This window comes from Ascaphus truei, chromosome 6 (genome assembly GCF_040206685.1).
Source record: "Ascaphus truei isolate aAscTru1 chromosome 6, aAscTru1.hap1, whole genome shotgun sequence".
Taxonomy (NCBI): Eukaryota; Metazoa; Chordata; class Amphibia; order Anura; family Ascaphidae; genus Ascaphus; species Ascaphus truei.
The window spans coordinates 135,546,282-135,570,910 of record NC_134488.1 but is presented as its reverse complement, the minus strand read 5'-3'; the positions used below and the strand labels follow the sequence as shown (position 1 = coordinate 135,570,910).

At 47.7% G+C, this 24,629-nt stretch overlaps 1 protein-coding gene across 1 annotated transcript in view; it reads right to left on the bottom strand.

The window, feature by feature from the left end:
• Positions 1-1,004: 1,004 nt before the first annotated feature.
• Positions 1,005-24,629, bottom strand: part of LOC142496614 (uncharacterized) — a 69,215-nt gene continuing 45,590 nt past the window's right edge. Inside the window, exons 6-9 of the mRNA XM_075603276.1 lie at positions 23,697-23,819; positions 21,978-22,124; positions 18,008-18,151; positions 1,005-4,109 (exon numbers count right to left, since the gene is read on the bottom strand). Of these exons, the coding sequence (XP_075459391.1) occupies positions 3,868-4,109; positions 18,008-18,151; positions 21,978-22,124; positions 23,697-23,819 (656 nt within the window). The 3' untranslated portion in view covers positions 1,005-3,867. The remainder of the gene's footprint in view (positions 4,110-18,007; positions 18,152-21,977; positions 22,125-23,696; positions 23,820-24,629) is intronic.

Below are 24,629 nucleotides of genomic sequence, written 5' to 3'. Positions count from 1 at the left end.
GACGATTTTAAGCATTTGTAATACTTAGTATCTGAGAGGGGAGAATGAAGCGGTCCCCCGATGCAGTCTGAGGTTACCAAGATGCTGGAGATGCAGAAAGTAATCATTTGAATACTAAGTAAAAAAACATAAAACACAGCAGCAAATGACGAGGAAGCAGGATACCAGCATTATACTGTAGGAGGGACACTTCTATAGGCTTCTAATCGCTGCACAGAAATGAACTCTGCACCGAAGCGTTGGCGAGAGTCTATGGCTGACAGAACGAGGAGAAAAATGTGCATTATTATTTCTCACTAGTTTTGTGCACTGGCAGATTTCCAATATAATGTTAAGGGAACGTTGTGACAGCATTATGCTTCAATCATTTAACCCTTTCACATATTTCACCAAGTGTAGTTCCTAGGACAAATTAAAAATGCTTACGTGTCAAATAAGAAAAAAGGAATAAATGACACAGATGAGACCCTTAAACAGGTCACTGGAATGAGTTCAACTTTGGTTGAAAGAGGCACTGCCCCTGTAATGTGCTTGGCAGTGTATCAGTGGGAGCTTTGTATTCATTCAGTGTAAGTATATTTGGAGATTACCCTGACAGGGTTAGCAAGCTGGAATCATATTTTGTTCAAAAGTAGCCTTGAGCCCCTAAGCGTTAGGGGGACACGACAGTCAGGACTTGGCTCCCTTACCTTCCCCTTTGCTGTGGGGTAATGTTTCTCCCCTGCCCCTTCTCACCCTCACTGCATTGGTCTATGACATGGGGGAGAGGGACAGGGCTCATTTAAGCGTGACTTTCTGGGGTCCACTCCTTGCTAAATGGCCGGGTCGGTGTGGCGCCCGGCTTAGTGGGTGCTGTGGGCCGTTGTTTGAGTACCACTGGCATTTACCCGTTGGTTGAACACTCTGGCAGCGTTGGCACTTACTGTATGTGATGTATTTCAATAAAAGCTGCACACTTTGTACCTCCAGACCTTTGTTTATTATAAGTATTATTATAAGGTTAGGTACACACGGGGGGATTCCATCGCAGGCCCAAGGTCAAGATGCAACTAAATGGCACCTTAGTTATTAGGGTTGTTTATACAACAAAAAACAAAATGCAGCATCCAAATTACAAATTATATAATAAATCTTATCTGTTTGTCTTCTCATATGTAAGGGTCATCTGTTTAACTCTTTGGCCAAAGAGTTATAAGCCTGCAGCTACGTCATGGCATGTCCCCTCTGCAGGTCCTAACACTACCTGTAAATAGTCTCAGTTACTTCAAAAAAAGGGAAAATTGTTTCATAGACAAGTCGGCCACAGTTGCATGAAATAACCTGCTACTTAAACAGTGGGGAGGAGTCTGCTTAATCCTAGGCAGGAGGGGTCACTAACCCCCAAACAACAGTTACTTTATTAGCTGACAATTCAACACACACAATCCCTGCAAGCTCTAATCCCAACACCAGACATATTTCCTAGAATGGTAAAGTTTGGGTGTGACATAGATTGATGCTTGCCATCCACGCATGCGCAGGAGCAGCTACCGATCACGCATGCATGTCCGAAAAGCACCAATCACGCATGCACAACCGGCAAAGGGAGGCAAGCAACAGAATTAAAATGCTATGGTCTGAGCTAAATTAAATAGCTTTATGGAGTCGGGCTAAAACAGCAGTTGCCTTCTTACCATGGTATACTAAATTAGAAATGTATACTTTAGCCCCTCAAACGGGATTGTTATGGCCTTATTTCAGTTATAACTGTCTGGAAAAATAAAACTCAAACATGGAGACCTTTCTCCTGTCGCATTGTTAAGTAGAAGAACCAGCCTGGGGACCCACTAGAGTGGAAAAGAGAAAACTTCAAAACTCCAATTGATCGCATTGGTGTATGCGGTGGGATATAAAACACCAGGGTATATACAATGGAGGAACTGGTGAAAGTTCTATGCAGCATCATTCCCTAATGAAGAGGTTACATAGAGCAGATGTATAGATATAGATATATTTTACTCTCTCTCTCCTCTTCAGTAAAAGCCCTATTTCGAGGTCTGGACGGGAGTAATGCCAATAATGAAATAACATAAAGTTAACCCTCTGCTAATTTAAACTACTAATTAGTCCAACTATGGCCATTATGCATGCAATTATCTTAGTGAGCAAGGCCTCACAGGGATAATAATGCCCTTTCCTATGTTACAGTAGGTAACGTCCCATTTTTTGTCCTGATTAACTCATTGGAGCCTATTCTAATACAGTAGCTTCGATGTCAAACTCATTGAAGATTTTGAGCAGCTATCCCAAAATGTTGCTAGGCAGCTATTCAGAACGCCTTGATGAGTTGGTTAAATCGTGCGGTGAATGCATTTTTTTGAGATTTTTGACTCCTGCTCAATCTCGCATAGCAGGAGCTGCAAAAAAAGCTCAAACGCGCATTATTTTGATAATTTGCTATTCTAGTAGCTCCGATGAGATAATAGGAGCTCTGGAATTGTGTGTTTCTGAAAGATTTAAGTCGCCAGTCCAAGGTTGGCGAGAAGGGATCTGCGATTAGAACCAAGACCAAAAAAAATGCACTTTGCCTGCATCGGATTGATGCCGGTATCTCAGGAACAGAAGTGCGTTGATTTCAGGTCCGGGGACACACTGCTTCCCAAGATGCAGGCCCCATTATGGGGTGTGGGTATCCCCATGCAATGTTTAAATGTCCCGCATCACGTGACAGGGACATTTAAATGCATAGGAGATACCGGCACCTGTGTCTTGGGTATCAGGGGGTCCCTGGACCTAAAATAAACGTGGTTCTGTCCAGACACTCCCTGCTCCTGAACACTTGTATAAACATATTAATAAAAACACTGTGATCGCCTGTAAGAGCTGTGCAGGGAGATCGTCTGTGAGAGCTGTGCAGGGAGATGCAGTTCTCTCTGTGCAGGGAGATCGCCTGTAAGAGCTGTGCAGGGAGAGGCGTCTCTCTCTGTGCAGGGAGATTGCCTGTAAGAGCTGTGCAGGGAGATGCAGCTCTCTCTGTGCAGGGAGATTGCCTTTAAGAGCTGTGCAGAGGGAGGCGGCTCTCTCTGTGCAGGGAGATCGCCTGTAAGAGCTGTGCAGGGAGAGCCGGCTCTCTCTGTGCAGGGAGATCGCCTGTAAGAGCTGTGCAGGGAGATGCAGCTCTCTGTGCAGGGAGATCGCCTGTAAGAGCTGTGCAGGGAGAGGCGGCTCTCTCTGTTCAGGGAGATCGCCTTTGAGAGCTGTGCAGGGAGAGGCGGCTCTCTGTGCAGGGAGATTGCCTGTAAGAGCTGTGCAGGGAGATGCAGCTCTCTCTGTGCAGGGAGAGGCGGGTCTCTCTGTGCAGGGAGATTGCCTGTAAGAGCTGTGCAGGGAGATGCAGCTCTCTCTGTGCAGGGAGATCGCCTGTAAGAGCTGTGCAGAGGGAGGCGGCTCTCTCTGTGCAGGGAGATCGCCTGTAAGAGCTGTGCAGGGAGAGGCAGCTCTCTCTGTGCAGGGAGATCGCCTGTAAGAGCTGTGCAGGGAGAGGCGGCTCTCTCTGTGCAGCTGTTACAGGCTATGGCCAGATCGTACGGGGAAACATTTGAGAGAGACTGAGATGACTGTCTGCGGTCCCGTACACTATTGGCATTTTCCTGCCTCACGGTTTGGGAGGGGTTCAGATTCTTTCTGAATACCGGGATAACACAAATGACAAACCGTTCGGCGGGAACATGCCAAACCATTCGAGATGGCAGCAAAGTTATGGAAGCTTCTAGAATAGGCCCTACTGACTGCTGGTGGGACTGTGGTTCCGGAGTGCTGCAATTTCCTGGATTAGTGGTTACTTGGAAACTATGATCCTAATACATCTATATTCCGGAAGTAAGGGGGTCACCGCGAAACGATGACAGTTAGTAATGAAGAAACAAAAATGGTAGGCACTGAAAGCTGTTGGATGTGGAGGGCTCTGATGCTGCTGACGCAGTTTGCGCTGCTGGCGATGCTGCTCCTCGCGGTCCAGCACGTGATGTTCATCTCCAGCTGTTTCGTAGTATAATTTAATGATCTATCTCCAGAAATACAAATTTCTTCAGTGCTGCAGCCCTGCAGGGTCTCGTAGCTAATGCTTTGCCCTGGAATACACACCAGGAAACGCGCTGATTAATTGGGGCAGTGTTATATACAATATATCTGCTGCATGTTAATTGTGGCACTAAACTTATGTTAAGGAGAATCAGGATGGAAAATAACTGTGAATTAGACCGCAGCGCTATACAAGAACATGCTACTATAATAATGATAATAATAATAATAATAATAATAATAATATACAAATTTTATAATACTATAATAATAATTATTATTATTATTATTATTACCGGTATTATTATTACCGGTATTATTATTATTATTATTATTATTATTATCACTTAAGGGCTTATCATAGAAACCATAAAGTGGGCCCCTGCGTTTGGCTAGGCACCTTATGATGAGGAAGGGAGCCATCTTCTACCCTTCTCTGTCCCCTAATACAACTTGGAAAGGGTTAAGGGAGTGATCTAGCTAAGAGGGTGGGGCTCTGTGGGGTGGTTAAGGCAGGAAAATGTGGGAGGGGCTCTATCTTACCTCGTGCCCTCCCACAAGTATCATGCCCACCCTGCTGCCCGATTGTTTTGTTCAGGGGGATGCTTTTGTATGTTGTAAGTGTAAACCCCTTCCCTATTGGGGTTACTATATAGGGTTACAGGAGTGTCCTAGTCAACCACCCTGGTGATAGGGATCTGCTAATCATCAGGCAGGAGCTTCGCCCCGACCCTTTGATGACCCAGAGACAAGGCGATGTGAGGGGAGAACAGAAGTGGAGGATTTGGAGGAGACAGTTGGAGGAGACATCGGGAAGGTGCGGCAGCCATCTTGCGGTTGGTGCCACATGTTAGGTATGGGAGATGTGTGTAGCGTGGAGGGGACCATTTTGTTGGAGGGGCCATTTTGTAGAGGTCCTCCTCAGCGTTCTGTTGAGAGTTAACAGTTGAGAATAGGGAATTGATAAAGAGCAAGGGAAGAGGGAGAAAGTTCTGGAGAGCCTGCCAAGCTCCCGGACTAGGGCTGAACCTACCCCTAAGCCCCAAATAGACCCTCTCACCGAAGATAAGTGTGTATGGCTGCCCTTAAGATAGGGAGCTCCTGTCATAGAGAGAGGGCGGAGAGGAAACATCTGAGCAGATCAGAGCTCAGAGGGAGACTTTCCACTGTGGCCTGCGTGACAGACATCATCCGGGACCCAAGGTGTGAGAAGCTTGTGTTGGAGACCGCAAAACATGGGACGCTTGCTCCTAAAGGGAAGTGTGGCCTGGCAAGACCATAAGCCAGAAAGGTAAAGTGCACCAACGCAAGGTGGAGGGTAACGCTGCCCTCACACATATTGGTAGGGAATGCTCGCAGGACACTGGGTTACAGGTGCCCGAGCAACCTCGGTACTATTTGGGGCTAGCTACCCCTGGACAATTGTTATTTCTATTATAATACTGTGCATTGTTTGTATTGTGTCATATTATGCTTTCTGTGGGATCACAGTAAAGGAGTTATATACTGATTATACTGATTGTGAGTATGTTATTTGAGTATACCTTAGGTATACGAGTCCTATGAGGAGTCAATCCTATAACCGCAGGGTCCTCATAGGTTGAGGCGTTGCACCATATAGAGATATATAGAACACACAGTCATCCCAGGCTCCCTGTGAGCGGAGGCTCAGGCCTTCTGTACATCCGACAGGTAGCACCAGTACTGTAGTAGCCGCTGATTCCCTTAGGGTGGGGGAACACCTGTTACATTTATATGAATAGGTAAATATGTATAGTTGAACATGTATAGTGTCCGAAAATATAAGTATGTTATGAGTAGTGTGTTATAGTGAGAGGTACAGTAGGTAGCATAGTTATAAATGACACTGATTATACCAGTTAGTAAGATAATCAATACTCAGGGTCCCCTGAACATGGATACCTGTAGTAACATAAAGATTTAACGGCATTAGCAGAGTGGAGATTATCCCTGGTAACTAGGTCAGGAAGGAGTTAATGTATATTTACTGGTTGTTATCCCTGGTAACTTGGTCAGGAGGCAGTTAGTATAGCTACTGCTGCGCCAGCCTTTATTCTAAAACTTGCCTTGGAAAATCTGGGGCAATCACCAACATGACTCAGGTACATGCTGTGTACATGCTGCACATTTCAGTGACATTTCTGCAGAAAGACTAATGGCCCATATCATGGAACCAGGGTCACGTATGATATATGAATAATTCCAGTTAGCTTAACTCATGTCTTCCCTCTTCCAAAGCATAACAAGACCTTATTGTCTTTCTTAACTTTATTGCAGAAGTGGAAAACAAAGGGTACTTGTAGTGTGAGTAGAAAGGGCTTCTCTGTCTGAATGCTTGTGTGTCCTGGGTGGGAATGGAAGTGAGGAGAAAGGGTCACACTAGAAGTGAGATGGGACTAACTAACTATCAGCAAAACAGGGGGGAGGGCAGAATAGCCCATTCTGAGAAAGATCTCAGAGGTTGCTTCAGCAACTCACAGACTTCATTCCCAGAGGCAGGAATGGCAACATACTGTAGTGTAGATCACACAGGCACAGTGTGTGTGTGTTCAAAGCAAATACACATGCAGCTGAAATCAGGAACTGACAGGCAGAAGCTGCAAAAGAGGGGGGTGAATAGAGGGACAGAAATGGGAATACTTGTTCCAGAACACTCCCCGTCTGGTATCTGGAGATACCACTATATTACTGACTGTGGAACATATGTAAATACATAACAATATAACATCACATTCTCAAACAATGTGAAAGTCCATATCCACATAGAGATGAGATACCGGCCAATACCCCTGGTTTCAAAGTCCCTTGGCCAAAGTTCTTTGGAAAAGGATGCCAGGTGGATGCACCGCTCCAGGTTAGCTGATTGCACCACAATGTCTTTGTGCAAAAGTCTCTGGCACTGTTTAGTGTTTATTTGTAATCCTTCACGTACCCCAACGAAATTGGTTCCGTAGTCGGAGCGTATTTGTTTGACTGGTCCTCTGATGACAAAGAATCTTCTGAGGGCGTTTCTGGGTTGTATACTCGTGAGTGACACGGATACTTGAGGCCTTATCTCCGTGTCCTCCTCTGGATGCACAAGTTCAAAGTCGTCGGCTGGGATTAACGTTTTTTCCGCGGATTGCGTTAGAAACGTTGGTCCTGTGAGCCACGACGTGTTCTGGAGTTGCGCTGCGGGCACTGAACTGGTGGCATGATCTGCAGTATTTTTGTCTGTGGGTACATGGTACCATTGTTGTGGTTGGGTTGACTTCCTGATTCTTTCTACATGGTTGTCCAAGTATACGAACCCAGTATCATCTTGCTATCTGTGTAGAACCTGACAGCATCTGGTTTGCAGTCCATTTAGTTTTTGACGAGTTCTGCCAGTTCTATCGCTGATACTGCACCACGTAGCTCAAGTCTGAGTATAGTGTGGTCTTCTCTTGTTGTCTGGAACGCTGTGCACCCCAAGTCATCGGTGCATTCCTCTTGCACGAGAACGTCTCCACGTATTTTGGTGATACGCCTTTGTGTCTTTTTGTTAACTGCCCTCAGGAGGTTGTTTTCTCCCTGGACATGAACAGTCTCTTTTGTCCTTGTAAATCCTTTTGTGAAATGTCTCTGCGACTGTCTCTTTTTAGGCGTGTGAGAGGACAGTCTTTTTGCCCCTGTAGTTTCACCTGCAGGGCGCAATCTTTTGCGGCTATGCCAGCGGTGGCGGTTAGCTGCTTTGCCAATTAGTATTCTGCGGAGAGGAATGACTGTACGTCTTAGCTGTGCCATTGCTCGCAGGAGGATTGTCCGATTGTTTCCTTTCCTTTGGACGATCCTTTTGTCGGTCACCTTCAGGAGGTTGCTTTCTTCCTTCGGTGGAGTTGCCTTGTCATCCTTAGTTGTCTGGACTACTAAGCATCCTAGGCCATTGTCACATTCCCCTGATGTGAAGATGTTTTTGTTGCTCTCAGGGGTATGACCTTGTCTCTTCTCCTCACTTGGCCTTCCTGTCACTTGGAGATGGCCAAGGCATGGTTCGGAGAGGGATGTGTGTCCATATTCTGTATCACTGTTCTGCGGGCGTCAACATAGTCTGGTTCGTGCCCTTTGTCAATGCACACGTTGCCCACTATCACCCACCCTAGGTCAAGGCTTTGGGCGAAGGGAGGGTTGTGGGGTCCATTGCGCTGTTTACGGACTTTGTGCACCCTCAGGATATCCCTACTGAGCAGCAGCCAGATCTTGGCACCTTGTTCTACCAGTGGGATGTAGTTGGCTATCCTCTGAGGTGTTGGTGATGGCGTGCCATGTCCGGTGTGGGAATCTCATCCCTGTTTGCCGCCATGTGGTTGCACTCGATGAGTGTGGGAGAACTATCTTCACTCTGTTGTCCACTGAACGTATAATGTAGCTATTTGCTCTTCTCCCTGCTGTCTCAGTTAACCCTGCACAGGTTCTGAGGGTGTAGGGTGAGGCATTGTCTTGTGCATTGAATAAGTTGAAGAATTCCGTCTTTGCCAATGATCTGTTACTTTGATTGTCGAGGATTGCGTACATCCGAATAGCTTTCTCAGGTTGTCCCTGGGGGTGCACTGCGACAAGGCATATTTTGGAGCAGGACCTTTTGTCACATCCTTTTCCGCAAACCTCGGTGCACTGAGACGTGACAGATGTTGACTCTCATTCTCCTTCCTCCCCGCCATGCTCCGCTATGGAGGATGGGTTGTTGAGTTGGTGGAGTGTCAGCGCCTCTGGATGTAGAGATGTTACGTGCTTGTCACTGTTGCACACTGCACATTTGATGGCTTCTATTCAGTCTTTGGCTAGATGGGTTGTGGAATCGCAGCACATGAAGCAAACTCTGAATTCTCCGAGTAACTTCTTGCGTTCCTCTATGAACTTCATCCTGAACCCGAAGCACCTGTTAAGTGGGTGTGGCTTCTTGTGTATGGGACATTCCCTGTTTGGGTCCCTTGGTTTCTTGCTTTCAGCGACTGACTGGTTGGGACTTGTTTGGGTCATGGGGGACAAGTCCGTCCTGTGGATCGAGATGGGTGTTCGAGTGTTACCGTATCTCGCCACTGGTCTCTCACTCCACAGGTTGCTTGCACTGTGTGTGGTCTGCGCACCTAAGATGAAACTGGGATCGTTCCTTGTTCTTGCCGCTTTGTGGATGAAGCTCAAGAAGAATGAGAAGGGAGGGAAGGCGACTTGCTTCTCCCTTTTGTATTTGGAACCTTGTGACGTCCATCTTTCTTGGAGGTTGTAGGGTAGCTTCTCCAAGATGGGTCTCACTCTGCGAGCTGAGTCTAGGACGTTAAGACCTGTCAGGGATTGGTCTGTTCTTGAAAATTCCAGCTCTTGCAGCAGATCCCCGAGCTCTCGTAATTTTGAGTAGTCCTTCGCTGTGATTCTAGGGAAGTCGTCGACTCTTTTGAAGAGCGCGTCTTTGACTGCTTCAGGGCTACCGTAGCACTCTTCCAGTCTTTCCCATACTAGGTCAAGACCTACTTGGGGTTGTTCACGTTTGCTGCCCTGAGTCTCTTCGCATGTTCTATGGATTCTTTCCCCAGCCATTTGGTTAGTAGGCTGAGTTCTTCCTTTGCGGAAAAGCCCAGGCTTTTGATTGCGTCTTGGTTGCTCCCTGCCATCCTGTCTCACGGCAGCTTCTAGGACTTCGGCTTGGGCTATGGCGGTAGTAGCTTCCCTATCTTGATTTAGGGCCTCTAGGTTAACGCCCACCTCTGTCTTTTTACATGCTGCGGCTGCGGCGATGGCGGTGGCTGTCTGATCCTCCTTTTCTATGCGGTCCTTTCTAGTTTCATGGCTGCCACTTTCTGCGCGTATGCGGCCCTTTCCCGTGCGGCCGCTGCGTTGGCTCGCGCCTGAGTGGCCTTTGCGCTTGCGCTGGACACATTAGATTGCACGGATTTTGCTGACCTTGATAAATGTCTGGATGTGCTGGGGCGCTGTGATGCAGTTTCCAGCAAAAGGTCTTTTCTCTGGTCTTCGGCCTCGGGATAGTGGTCTGCACGAAGCCGTCGCGCTGCAGGTAGATGTGGCAAATTTGCGCAAGGCCTTGGCTGATTCTGAATCCCCGCTTGCCCGGCTTCAGCAGACTGGCAGCGCTCTGATTGGCTGTTGAGAATTTTCCCACGCTGGTATTAGCTGTAGTATTTCATGTATGAACTCTGAAATACTAGAAGAATCCCTTAACCAATCCGGTCATCAGATACTAAGCACCAGCAGCAGCGGCAAATTCGAATGCACCAAAAAATGCTCTCTGAGAAATAGCAGCGAGCCGGCTTCAGAAAATTCAAGTCAAAATAAGTCCAGCTTTTTGCGGCCAAGTTCTTAAAACTGAACGTAGCGGTCGCGGCTAAGATTGCAAGCCGAATTTAGTTCCAGGACGTGTGGAGCTACTGAAACTCCCGGTGAAGTGATTTCAAGTTCCCCGGAGGAAAGGGAGTGGGGATTTCAGGAACTTCCTGCCGATTTGAGTTCCAGGACATTACAGGCCAAGTCCTGATCAACTCAAGACTCTTGTTTTACGTTCAATTCAGTTAGGAAAGTCTAGTTTTTTGCTCCAGGTCCCAAATCAGCGTGTGTTTCTTATGTAGTTTGTGTTCTATTGTGCGTATGCCTATTTTTTTTTTTATAACTTCAAGTTTATTGGAAAATTTTCATTATAAATAGCATCGCAACACAAATGACATGAACATTCACAGTATTACAGTCATGTACGATACTGTTAGACTCTCCCACTGGTGCAACAAGTGCTCACGTGTAAACATAATGTCCCTGATACCAGCTGGGATATTTAGGTAATTTAAACTTAGGGGAACAAAAAATTAAAATTAGGGGGGGGAGGGTGCGGGGAGGGAAGGGGAGGGGGGGGGGCGGGCACTCTGCATCTTTCCTATAAGTGGCTGGTTTATTTGCTATGCACAATTTGTTTGCAGACCTCTTGGGCCGCCTGAAGGGTTCACAAGATGTGCCCTCAACTAGGTCTCGTAATCCGGTCCGCTTTCTTTGTACGAGAATGCACTTGGGATTATCAATGCCATATCGTGGCTACCTCAACCTCCGGGATGTCTGTCTGTTCCAGCCAAGGCGTCCAGACTTTTAGATATTTTTCGCCAGTGTCATTGACCAGACTCGTCAATTTTTCCATCTGGCATATGTACCATAATCGATTCCGAATTTTAGGGATATTTGGGATCTCTGATTGTTTCCACATAGCTGCGATCTCGCACCTCGTTGCTGTTGCAAAATGTGCAACTAGTTTATTGCCTGATTTTGAAAGGCCCTTCCATGGTCTGCTCAATAGGAACAGCCACGGATCAGGGGGAATTGTGAGGTCAAAAATCCTCTGGATCCAATGTCTAATCTCTTCCCACAGGTGTGATATCCGAGAGCAAGACCACAGCATGTGCAACAGGTCCGCCGATTCTCCGCACTGTTTGGGACACAGCGGGGAGTATCCTGTGACAAACCTTAATCATTTTAATGGGGTGAGGTACCACCTCATCAGTACTTTATATGCATTCTCCTTCAAAGTAGTGCATATGGAGCTCTTAGCTGTAACCTCTAAAATAGCCGTCCAGTTGTCCTCCTCCAATTCCACCCCCAAATCTGTTTCCCATCTAACTTGGTACGCCAGTTTTTGTCGTTGCTGTGAGCTCCCAGAACCGACCACTTCTCTATAAATCTGCGATGTAAGTCCCTGTGTGTCTGTTTTCGTCATACAGAGCTTTTCAAATGTGGTTAGTGGCGGGAAGGGGGAGTTTTTGGCAAAGTACGCTCTGACCTGGAGGTAGCGGAAGAATTTGGAATGTGGAACATTTTTTTCAGATCGGATTTGTTCGAATGATTTAACCCTGTTCAGTATACCCTCCAGGTCTCTTAGCCTAAGATATATGTATCTTTTCCAATGCCCTGCGGCGTTTGCCACTAGTCCCGGTGCAAAGTCAGGGTTGCCCCACAAAGGGGCCATCATGGAGCGTCTTGAGGTCAAGGTATGTTTATATTTCGCGGCCTCCCACACCGACAATGAGTTGGCCACCGAAGAAAGCGGCTGTTCAGCCCATTTAATAGCTGTTTTGGGTAACAATAGCAAATGATCTATCTCTAATGGGGCACAAGCCCTCTTTTCCAGATCCACCCATCTTTTCAGATCAGGGTTGGTCTGCCATTGTGTGAGTTGACACAATTGCGCCGCCTTGTAATAAGAGACCAGGCAAGGTACCGCTAGGCCTCCTGTCCGTGTGTTTTTTTTCATACTTGTCTTATTTACTCTCGGTTTTTTCCCTCCCCAAATAAACTCTGAGATATCAGACTGAAGTGAGAGTATGTCCTTCAGTCTAAGTGGCACCGGTAGAGTCTGAAACAGATATAGGATACGGGGGAGGAGATTCATCTTGACACTATGTATCCTACCTATCCAGGAGATCTTATAGGGCATCCATTTTTTTTAAATCTGCTTGTAGTGTCTTAATTAGCTTGGGGTAATTAGCATCATAGATGCCCCTGTTCTTTAGTGATGTAGACTCCTAGATATTTAATATGTTTTGGTTGCCAATTAAAATTAAAGTTCAGACTTAGTAGCTTTTCAGTTTCTTTTGGGAGGCTGATATTCAGGGCCTCTGATTTGGTTTGGTTTATTTTGAATCCTGATATTCTATTAAATGTATCCAACAGGTCAAATAGGTTCGGCAGGGAGGTTAGAGGCTTTGATATCAGCAGCAGTATATCGTCTGCATACAGGGCAATCTTATGTGATTGTGAATGCACCGTAATCCCCGATATATCCGGGTTGTTACGGATCTGCGCAGCCAAAGGCTCCATACATAGGGCGAATAACAGGGGGGATAACGGGCACCCCTGTCGTGTGCCGCTTTTATTTTGAAATAGGTTAGAGGGGAAACCCTGATGTATGACCTTGGCAGCGGGGCCCGAGTATAACGACATTATCGCCCTACTCACCCTTTCCCCAAAGCCGAATGCCCCAAGCGTCTGTTTTAAGTATGGCCAGTCAATCCTGTTGAACGCTTTTTCCGCATCCAGACTCAACATCATAACGTTTAATTTCTGATTAGTGGAGATTTCTGGCAGAACAATGATTCGTTGGGTGTTGTCCGCAGCTTGTCTACCCATTATAAAACCGACTTGATGTGGATGAATGAGTCTGGGCTGGATAAGACTTAATCTATTGGCCAGTAGTTTGGCGTAGATTTTAACATCCGTATTAATTAGGGAGATTGGTCTATAACTTTTGCAATCCTGCGGATCTTTCCCTGGTTTATAAATAACTGATATTGACGCCTGGAGCATCTGCTTCGAGAAAGGGGCTCCTGCTAAAACAGCATTATACATTCGGAGCAGCCATGGGGCTAGTTTCTTTGTGAACGCCTTATAATACTGCCCCGAAAACCCATCTGGCCCCGGGGTCTTTGAGGGTTTGAGGTCCGTGATGACCTGGGTAAGTTCTTCCAATGTGAAGTCGGCCTCTAACCCCTCCCTGTCCTGCTCGCTCAGCCCTGTTAGGTTGGACTGTGCTAGAAAATCTTCCATGGCCCTTGCCGTTTTGGGATTATGTGCCACTTTCTCTCCATTATATAAATTTTCATAGAATGATTTGAATTCCTCGACTATGTTTTTTGGTTTGGATGTGGAGGAGCCGTCCTTCAGACGCACCGCCTGTATGATATAATTGGGCTGTCTAGTGTTTAGTTTGCGCGCTAGCATGGTATCTGGCCCATTCGCCTTTTCGTAATATTTCCTCCGTGACCAACTCAGAGATTTATCAGCCTGGGAGACCAATAGTAGGTTTAGTTCGATTTTGGTGTTCTTTAACTCTAATAGGGCCCTCGGATCTTGTTTCAGTTTGTGTCTTGATGTGAGAGAATTTAATTTGGATTGGAGGACTGCTATCTTATTATTACGCTCTCTCTTTCTACGGGCTGCAATACCAATTAGCGTGCCCCTTATGGTTGCCTTATGGGCCTCCAAGAGGGTGAGGTCGGAGCTCACCGAACCATAATTAGTCGTAAAGAATTGATCTATCTCCTCTCCGACTGAGTCGCATATATCTGGGATCTTAAGGAGTGACTCATTTAACTTCCAATTTGCACCGGGTCTATCAGGGCGGATTTGGTTGCACCTCAGCTCTTTAGGCGCATGGTCCGACCATGAAATATCATGGATCGTTGCCTGGGCAACCAAGGGGACCAGTCTAGTAGATATGAAGAAGTAGTCGATTCTGCTGTAAACGTCGTGGGGGTGGGAGTAGAAAGTATAGTTTTGATTCCGTGGGGTGGAGTTCCCTCCAAATATCTACTAGCTGGGCTTTCTTGAGGCCTGATTTTAGGGTGTCGATCACTTTCTTACGACAGTTTCTAGCGATACCCGATCTGTCTAGCTTCGGGTTCATGGTAAGGTTGAAGTCTCCTGCTAGGATTACGTGACCTTGGGCTACCTGATTGAGTTTCTGAAAAAAGTCCTTAAGGAATTTGTGGCTTTGTTCACCCGGGGCATACATCGAGGCTATTGTCAGTGACTATTCTTGTACTGATCCCACCACTAATAAATACCTGCCTTCACTGTCTCTCCTAATCGTGTCTAGAGTGAATGGTATCCTGTTGTGGAAGAGAACTCCGACCCCTCTTTTTTTTTCTGCAGCGGACGCCAAGTAAAATTGTGTGAATTGTCTATCTAGGAATTTGGGTACACTGTTACGGCTAAAATGAGTTTCTTGTATTAGGAGGATGTCGGCCTGTTTTGCCTTAAGATCCGTAAAGGCTACTTTTCTTTTCGTAGGGTTGTTGAACCCCTTTACGTTAATAGATACAAAATTCAGTGCCATATAGTTAGGTCGGTGCCTGAGATCTGCCTAGAGATGTTATGATTCTGAGGTGGTCCAAATCTGGGCCTCCTATTATCGTGAGTGTGGTCTGTGGTAGGTATGTGCCTCTGGGTTGGCCTTGCCCTACCCTGACAAGAGGCACGCAGCCCCAAGGGAGGAAGAGGGGGGATGAGGAGGGGGGAAGGGAGGGGGCAAAACTGGGTAAATAAAATGGAAAAGGGAAGAGCCTTGTCTGGGCTGTTCCAGAGTCGACTCTCGTGCCCTGTTTGTCAGACCGCCAACTGGCACCCATCTGTCAGGTGTGCCAGTCTTTGTGGGCTTGTCCTCTATAGGGCAAATTGGCTCCCATGGACTACCTCCATGAGATACCTTGTGAGGCGCCGGCGAAGACCAAAGATGTCTCGCACCGACATTGAACTTTGTGTATGTGTTGCGGCATAATATAACAATCTTTATTGCAACTTAATGGAACTGAAACTTTAGACTTAGCTTAATTCAGCTTCGGCTCCACGGTCGTTTCCCAGCGCTCGGGGGCCTGCCCGGACCGACGTCTCCCCACTCCCTTTGTTGATGCCTCTGTGGGAGTCTGCGATGGGGGCTTACGTACCCTCGCTCTCCCCATCTATGAATCTCATACAGAGTGGGGGCCCATGTCTCGGTCCATTGATTTGGGACCTCCCCGAGGGTGTCCCCGAGCACCCCGACACGCCGCCAGCCGATCGCCGTGACCATTTCCTGGCTGATGAGGGGGGGAGGAGGAGGGGGAGTGGTTTGGGGGGTGAGGGGGGGAGGGGGAGGGTGGTGGGAGGGGGGGGGAGGAGGGTGAGATGTGGTGTGGTGGGGGGGAAGGGGGGAAGGTTGTGGGGGGGAGGGGGGTGGTGGTGAGTGGGGGGGAGGGGGGTGGTGGTGAGGGGGGGAGGGGGTGGCGGGGAGGGCGGTGAGGGGGGGAGTAGTGAGGGGGGGGGAGGGCGGTGGGGGGGAGGGGACAGCGGGGAGGACGGTGAAGGGGGGGAGTGGCGATGGGGGGGGGTGTCGAGGGGGGGGAGCGGTAAGGGGGTGGCGTGGGGGGGGCTTTCCCCTCCGCCGACCCCCTGTTGGGTCGCCGGGGTTGATCTGCCCCCATGCTGAGGCCCGCCCATGGCTCTTGAGAATACTAGCCCCCCGTAGCTGCTGCTCTCCATCTCCTCGGCAAAGTTTCTATTCCCTCCCTCCCCTCCAGTCCCGATGCCCTGATCTGGCGGTGGCTGTGACTCTGCGCCCTCTGACCCGGAAGTCTTCTAAAAGGGCGGAAATGCCCGAGCGCCGGGGAGTCTTTGTTATGACGTCTCGGTGTGTGCAGGTCTGTAGCTCCTCCTTCCTCCTCTTCGCGCCTTTAGCCTGATTTCCCGCTCACAGCCTCCATGTTTGTCGCAGAAGAAGGGATCCGGCGTCGCGTTGCTGTAGTTCTTGGAGAAGACCACCAGGGGGGACATCTCAGGTGTACCTATGGCCGGCCATTTTGACACGAGGGGGGGAAATGGGGTTCAGGTCCCTTTAAGTGCTCTACCGGTCCGGCGGAGCTGTGCAGAACTCGTGATCTCACGTGGCTTCCTCTGACTCGGCTCAACTCTGTTCCAGGACGTTGACGGGGTCGGATCAGCCTCAGATTCCAGGTAAGGTGGTTGAGAGGAGCCAGGGCTGGGGGGGTTCTGCTGCAGTCCCATCTTCTTGAGGAAGCCGTTTCCATCCTCGACCCTCCGCAGTGTGTTCACAACCCCGTTCTTCACTACCAGGAGGGCGAACGGAAACAGCCACCTGTATCTGATTCCTTTGTCCTGTAGAGTTTTAGTTACCGTTCCCAGGCTGCGACATCGTAGGAGGGTTGCCGGGATAGATCCTGGAAGATCTGAAGCTTGACGCCTTCATATTCCATGGTTCTGGCTTCCCTGGCCATCCGACAGACAGAGTCTTTTGTTTTATAAAATGAAAGCGGACTATTATATCCCTTTGGGGGGCACCTGCCTGTGGTCTCGAGCGGAGGGCCCTATGGCACCTATCAAGGTGCAAGTCCTGGGCAGATTTATCAGGCAGTATATGCTCCAGCCACTGCTGTACAAATTCCTCAGCATCGGTTACCGTCTCTGGCACCCCACGGATACAGACATTATTTCGTCTGGCCCGGTTTTCAGTGTCCTCTTGTTTGTCTGTGAGGTCTCGGATCTTATCCTGTAACTGGGCTACTGCTTTATTTGTCTGGTGGAGGGCCCTCGTGTTGGCGTCCATTTTGGTCTCTAGGGACCCGGTCCTCTCCCCCAACCCATCAAGGTCCCTCCGTAGATTCCACAGTTCTCTGTTGAAGAACTGTTTCATCTCTGCGCAGAACTCCCTGAGGTCTATTCTGGTGACTGGTTCATTATCGTCCGCTCTCACTGCTGGCCCAGCAACCTCAGCCTCTGCCGCCATCACTGCTATAGGGGGATCAGGGCCGTCTCCCGCTGCTGTTTTTTTTAAATTAAAATATGTGGTGACCGAGGGGTCTTTCTGTTTGGATTTCCCTCGTGCCGGCATCACCGGGTGTTCCCCTAAGTGATCTTGCTGGGCTGTTTCGGGAGGGGTCACTTTAATTGCCGCTTTTTGATGATTATTGTGCCGATGCGAGCAGAGCTAGAAACCTAAGCTTCCATCTACTCTGGCTTCGCGCATGCGCCACGTATGCCTATTTTAAGTGAATAAACTCCAATTTATTTCATTATCTTGTTTTGACCAATCAATGATCCCGGTAAAAAGGTGTAAATAACCTGGCCTCCCATGACAGCAACATAGTAACTTAGTAACATAGTAACTTAGTAATAGTAACGTAGTAACATAGTAACTTAGTAACATAGTAACTTAGTAACATAGTAACTTAGTAACATAGTAACTTAGTAACATAGTAATTTAGTAACATAGTAACATAGTAACTTAGTAACTTAGTAACATAGTAACTTAGTAACACAGTAACTTAGTAAGATGTCCACACCGTTTAATGACATTACAGTGCTACACACCACAGCGACCTGACCAGCGCGCCGTAATGCTGCTGTATAAAGAGATTAAAGGCAGAGTTACCTTGCGTCACGGTTTCCGTATATCGGATGCAGCGAGTTTCATTCCCAGCGCACTGCATGGTCTTATTGACTAAACACCGAGTCGTGTTCGGAGAGAAACAGGATTCACATGTCAGCCCATTCTTAACGGTTATCTCCTCGGTCACTAACAGGTAATGAGAAAGTCAAAGGTAAAACAGGTGACAGATGAGGGCGATGGGGTAAAAAGGACTCCGAATTCAAACAGTATGAAAACCTTTTACTTGGTATCTCTAAGGGGTCTGTTTATGAATAAGACATTTGCAGCCTCCAAGATCAACATATCTGCACAGGCAATATTCAATAAGTGGCTGGAAATAAACAGATTATACAGAATAAATCAATGTATCTGTAGCTAATGTACTATATCAGGGGGTCTCAGCTCCAATCCTCAAGCCCCCCCAACAGGTCAGGTGTTCAGGATATCCCAGTTTCAGCACAAGTGGCTCAATCACAGGCTCAGTTAAAGAGTGAGCCTGTGATTGAGCCACCTGTGCTGAAGCATGGTCTGATTGAACCACCTGTGCTGAAGAAGGGGCTGATTGAGCTACCTGTGCTGAAGCAGGGATATCTTGAAAAGCTGACCTGTTGGGGGTGGGGCTTGCGGACCGGAGCCGAGGGGCCCTGGACTGTACTATGAGAGAATACAAATAGGTTTTATGAAAGACACTGTCACACAGCCCCCTCTCATCGCGAGGGAATCTGAGACTAAAACATGGCAATGTAGGGGTTAAGCTTTACACTGGGATGTTGCCAATCAGGGCCACTATTACATGGCGATGCCCGTGTACTTCAGTGGGTGTTTACGTGAGATAGTGCCCCGATCGGCACCATCGCAGTTTACGGCAGAACCCTGTGTCCTGTGCCAGTGCCTAACATTGCGTATCCTCTGCAAGTCATGTTATTGTTTGTGTGAGGTCACGGGATCAGACACGTGGCTCGCTGCTATGGCACCGAGACAAGTCGCCGCCGGCGTTTGGCCGTCCAGGGCTGTGGCCACTCCAACGCTGTGGCCACTCCAACGCTGGACACTCGGCCGCCGGCCATTTCACCAATAAGGTCAGTCAAGGGGGTTTAACGGTTAGGATAGGGGGTTAAGTATAGGGGTTTAAGTGTAAGGGGTTAGATTTTTAGGGTAGGTGTAACAGGGGAGTTATCCCTGTTCAGGTAATGTGCCTCTAATCCAGCAGTGTGGTGGTTAACTGCTGGTAGTCAATTAACAAACACCACCTGCCTGATTAGATTGCATAGAAAAACCTGTCTTTTGAGACAGGAAGTGAGACTCCTTAGCTCACACCTGAGCTGAACTTGGAGACAGGGCAGAGATTTTTATATCTGTTCATTTCATGCTATATGTTTGGGGCTGGGAGACATGCTTATCTAAAGGGAGTTGTGGATTGCATAGTATTTCACTAGAAATACTCCCAAGTGAATAGAAGCTTTGTTTACCTCTTGTTTGGATGGTTTCCTGATGTTAAGGAAACAGGCGCAATAAAAGCCTTATTTAATTTCACCATAACCAGTCTCCCTTGCATACCTCTGTTAGCGTCCGCCTACAGTAGGGTATTAGGGTAAGCGGGTTTAGGGTAAAGGTTTTAGGAATAGCGGATTAGGGTAAAGGTTTTAGGGTATTAGGAAAAGGGCCTTAGGATAAGGGGCTTAGGGTAAGCGGTTTTTAGGGTAAGGGGGTTTAGGGTAAGGGGTTCAGGTTTTTAAAGTAGAGGTGGCATTAGTATTAGGGGTTCATATTAGGTGTTTTTGGTTTAAGGACCCACCTGTGGCGAGATGTCCCAGCAGAAAGGTGAGTAGCTGCTAAGCAGCAGCGAGATATCCCTGTGGCTGAGTGCCCTCTAAGCAGCGCGGCGACAAAACAGGCGTGACCAAATGTGGCAATCCGGTGAAGGGAAGAGCACTCACATGGGTTTGAGCAGCGAATTTACCCCTTTAAAATGTTCTGAAGGTTTTGTCGCCGCCGCTGCTTAGTGTCCACTCAGCCGCAGGGACAACTCGCCGCAGGGACACCTCGCCACAGGGACATCTCGCCGCAGGGACATCTCGACGCAGGGACATCTCGACGCAGGGACATCTCTCTACTGCTTAGTTTGGTGTAACTTTTATTGTTTGAAATCACCATTTCACTTTTATGATCTGTAATATTAACTCACATAAGGAGCCGAGTTATTTTCTGTGTTTTCCTAGTTATGTTGTTACCTGCTCCTGAGTTTATCTATACTACAGAAGATAGACAGCACCCAAAGAAAATATCTGATAAAGTGGCGATGTGCAGGGTGCAAGGAACAAAAGCGGGACCCAATCTCCCCCGAACCAACAGTCAAAATACAAGTACGTGGGGAGAGAGGGGGAGGGGGAAAACAAGTTCTTGGGTGGGGGGTGGGGGGGGGTTAAGGTTTACAAGGGAATATGTGAGCTCACACATCTGCAGGAGTGGTGGGAGAAAAGAGACTTAGTTGCAGTAAACCTGACGGTTTGAACCCTCTCCAGTTACATTATTTAACTCCTGGGTACTCTGCACTTTGCCAATTGGGCGTGAATTAGTTGGATAGATTGGTGTTTCTGATTACTGTGAGCTGCTCCGGTGGTTAGGGATAAGGTCAAGGGAAGTACCCTATGGTCTGCAAAAGCCTAAGGGAACGGGCCTGAGGAAGGAGTTCTCCCCGAAATGGTCGTTGCCCCCCTTGTAAACCTTAACCCCCCACCAGAACTTGTTTCCCCCTCCCCCTCTCTCCCCATGTTTATGGTTTCGTTTACCCCACTTCCTGACCCGGTGTAATATTACCCTTTCCACTGTATTATTAGGGTCCCTATATAACCGCTTGTACTGGCATCACTCCGATTGGGAATTACCTTGTGCTTCTATTAAATCATTTTTTTGCTTTTGACATTCCATCAGTTTTGCTGTTTTTCATGTAGTCAGTGAGTGCTGGGACTATACTTGCATTTTGCTCCTGAGTTTAGTTCCATTAATTTCACTGTCTTCGAGGCGGGAGTGAATTATCAGTGGGGGGCTGCCTACTGCCTCGGACATAGTGCAGGTGCTCGAGCGCGTGACCAAAAGCATGATTTCACGCGTGCCTGTAGTTGCTGAGATTCGTGGCCAAGGCTGGAGTGTGTTATCAGTGGGGGGCTGTCTACTACTGCAACAGAGAGAGACACCCAGCATCTTTTTAAATGATGGGGGTGGTACAAGCTTTTTTGGGTGTCCTTCCAGGCCCACTGACAGGATACTGGGGCAGGTTTGTTGAGCAGAGGTGGGGGACATTTATAGCACAGGGGGTCAGCGGGATGGTCAAGCGCTGTTCAGATCCCGGTGGAGGAACATGATCGGATCAGTCACCCTCAGAAGTCAGGGTCCCAGAACTGTCAGGGTCCAAGAATCAAAGTGAGATGTGGATTCCTCACTAAGCACCAATTTCATTGTACTAAATAATAATGTGACTTTATTAGAAAGAATAGGGGCCTCTGTGGCCCTAAAAAGTCTGTTTCTGCACCCCAAAACATGGCCTGTATCTCAGGAAGCAGGGGGTCCCCGGACCTGAAATCAATGCGGTTCTGTTCCAGAGACGCCCTGCTCACGCACACTAGTATTACATTTTTTTATTAAACCCTATGATCGCTGACGAGATATGTGCAGGGAGAGGCGGCTCTCTCTGTGCAGCTCTTTCTGCAGCTGTCCCACCCACATTGCTGCAGATCCACAGGTCCACCAGTTCATTTACCTATCGCCGGTCTTCAGAGTCTGTCTGAATACCGTGATAACTACACTGACAAAACTGGCGGCGTAACAGGCCCAGCGAGACGTTTTATGAAGGCTACAAGAATAGGCCCCTAAGTCTTGCTCCATCTGTAGACCCTGCATCATTTCTATGCATGCACCCATTGACTTGTAACTCAGCCTTGCTGGCACAAGGTAAGAATGAGGGGTAGATACGTACATAGTGGTTTGTTGGGGAAGCAGACAGATTTGTCACAGCAGGTGGTGTTTAATGTGATTCTCTTCTCAGGATGACTGATTGTGCCTCTCCGGCCGCACTCACTGGACTTCCCACATTGTACTATCTCCTGCAAGCTTTTCTTCCCACCTGAAACGAAAGGCAGATATTTGAGGAATGCTGGGAGGGGGGGGGGGGAGAGTGTCTTAGTTTTATTTACAGAATGCTAAGCCCCATTGGGAGAAAAGTGCTACATGAAATAAAGTTATTATTATTAAATAATCTTATTGTATGAGTGGTACTGTATTTAGAGCAGTTTCTCAACACTCCTTCCTTGAGATTCGCCAGGACAAGCTTTATAGGTAACGACCCAGATAATCACATATTCACATATATAATAGAGATCCGCATCCCGGATTTTCGCTGATGTTACCCCGCAAAATCCATTTTGTAGTGGGAAAATCCGCAAATGGATTTTGGGCAGTTTCCATGTGCGCGGATTCACCCATATCCGCCATTGGATACAATCCGTGGACGTATTTGTAGAATCCAATCCGTGGATTCAGCAACTCATTGGTGGAAAATCCACGTAATGGATTCTACCAATCTGTCCACAGAGTGTATTTATTTTTTTTACATTGATTCGCTATCTATCTATCGCTATTAATTCGGCCATCTTTGGTGTCTGCGTACATGTGCGAGACTCGGCACATGCGCAGAATGCTAGAGCACGGTGGCCATCGTGGAGGTGTCGCTGCTGGGTGACTTCGCATGCGCAGGCTATGGTGAATGCGGTGGCCATCTTGGAGTTGGAGCCGCAGCTAGAATGCGCTTGCGCAAGGCAAGGCTACAGGAGCCGGAGGAGGGGTATTGCCTCTGGGGCAGGAACAAGCGTTCTCTGTCGGAGCAGGACGGCAACAGAATAGGTAGTCTAGGCCTAGAGTTGCCCCGCATGCCCCAATTATTCCCTGAGTTCCTTGCAGCTTGTGGTACTATAGGGAAGGCCCACAGTTAGTGTTAGTGTACCAGTGACAGACGCCACACGGTTAGCGCGTCTGGGACCAGACCACAGGCTTATGCGACAGACCACAGTCATATGAGTCATACTCAGAGACATTTACAGGGACTCACTCCAACGTGAGATCCCTCCAGAGGCGGGCACCTGGCGGATGAAGATGAAGATGCCGGTAGACGCATCGTGGCAACACAGTGCGGTTAGACAGTGCAGTTAGACGGATCACCATCTTCAGGTTTCCTGTCTGGACCGGTGACCAGTAGAGGTATTGAACGTGCACCAACAGCCACACGCATAAGGGGGTAGCACTACTCCTCACATTTGGGTGGGCTTGCTCTTGTGGACATCGGGTTACAGGTGCATAGGGCACCGTTAGTTCTTTGGGGGTCACACTATTGTGGTATTGGGTTATTGCATTGTGGAGCCTGTGCTTTTATTGTATGTTAAGGTTATGTGTCAGTAAATATATTTGGTTACACCTTTGTGAGTGCCTTTAATTACTAATGGTATTGTTCCTGCGAAGGGTTATCCTGCTGCGCAAGGATCCCTCCCAGGTGGAGGCGCTGTGTACCAAAGAACGCGATAATGCCATTCTCCTAGTTGCGGAGGATCAGGCCACCTGTACGCCAGGCTGGTACCCAGCACATGTAGTTCCTTTAGTCACAGGAAAGGGGGGCTACAAATATATAAGCATTAGACTGTTGTACCATATAGGATGTGGGAGTTTTCCTTCAGGCAGACGTCCTGATCCAGTGAACACAGAGCAGGTTCACGGTGAGTTATGATTTTGGAGTCCACTTGTAAGAACTTTTGGCAATATTGTAAATAGTCTAAGGGCAAAATGATAAAGATAATAAAAAAACAATTACACAGAGGTTTCCCATTCTGGGTTTGGGGTGCAGAGAGTTAAATGCATATCAGACAATGGTAAGAGAACCAAACCCATTCATTCAACACCAAATACATGCAATAGCTTTCATAAAAGAGAATAAGAACACGTTATTCTGCGTAATGTTATCATTCAGAAGCCAAGAGGAACACTCACAGAAACATTGGGATTCCCCTATGGGTGCATGAAATCCCAGGGAATGTATCATTAAGGGGACGGGCGTTCATGTAGATATGGTGCAAATAGAATATATTAGTGTCAATTCTTATAATTTGTCAGGTCTGTTGATATCCACACATTCAATCACACATCTGGCTGTCTGGAGTCTGGGGAATACGGAGAGACTGCTGGGAAAGGCAGGTTTGTGGCACTGTCGGACATGGGACTTTATTCATGAGGGATTTGTGTCTTTGCTGAAAATAAGAGGGTGATAAAATATTCTCTTACACATCCGTTCAGGCTGTTTTCATCTAAGAAACCCCATTAATGTGCCTGGGGGTTTTGGGAACAAAACGGCCAAAATAGCCATTTGGGAGTTTATAGAATGACGCGTTAAAGAATGTTTTTATATTCTGCAGGGAACATGAGGGGATTGTACTTGTCAATTCCATGCGACCAGCGCCTTCTCCAATCCTACAGTATATCTGTAAGAAGACCAATAAAGGGGAGAAGAACACAGGGAGCTGTGACTGGGCAAGATCTGCTGGTAGAGGTAATTAAATGTAACGATCTGGATTGATATCACTAATAT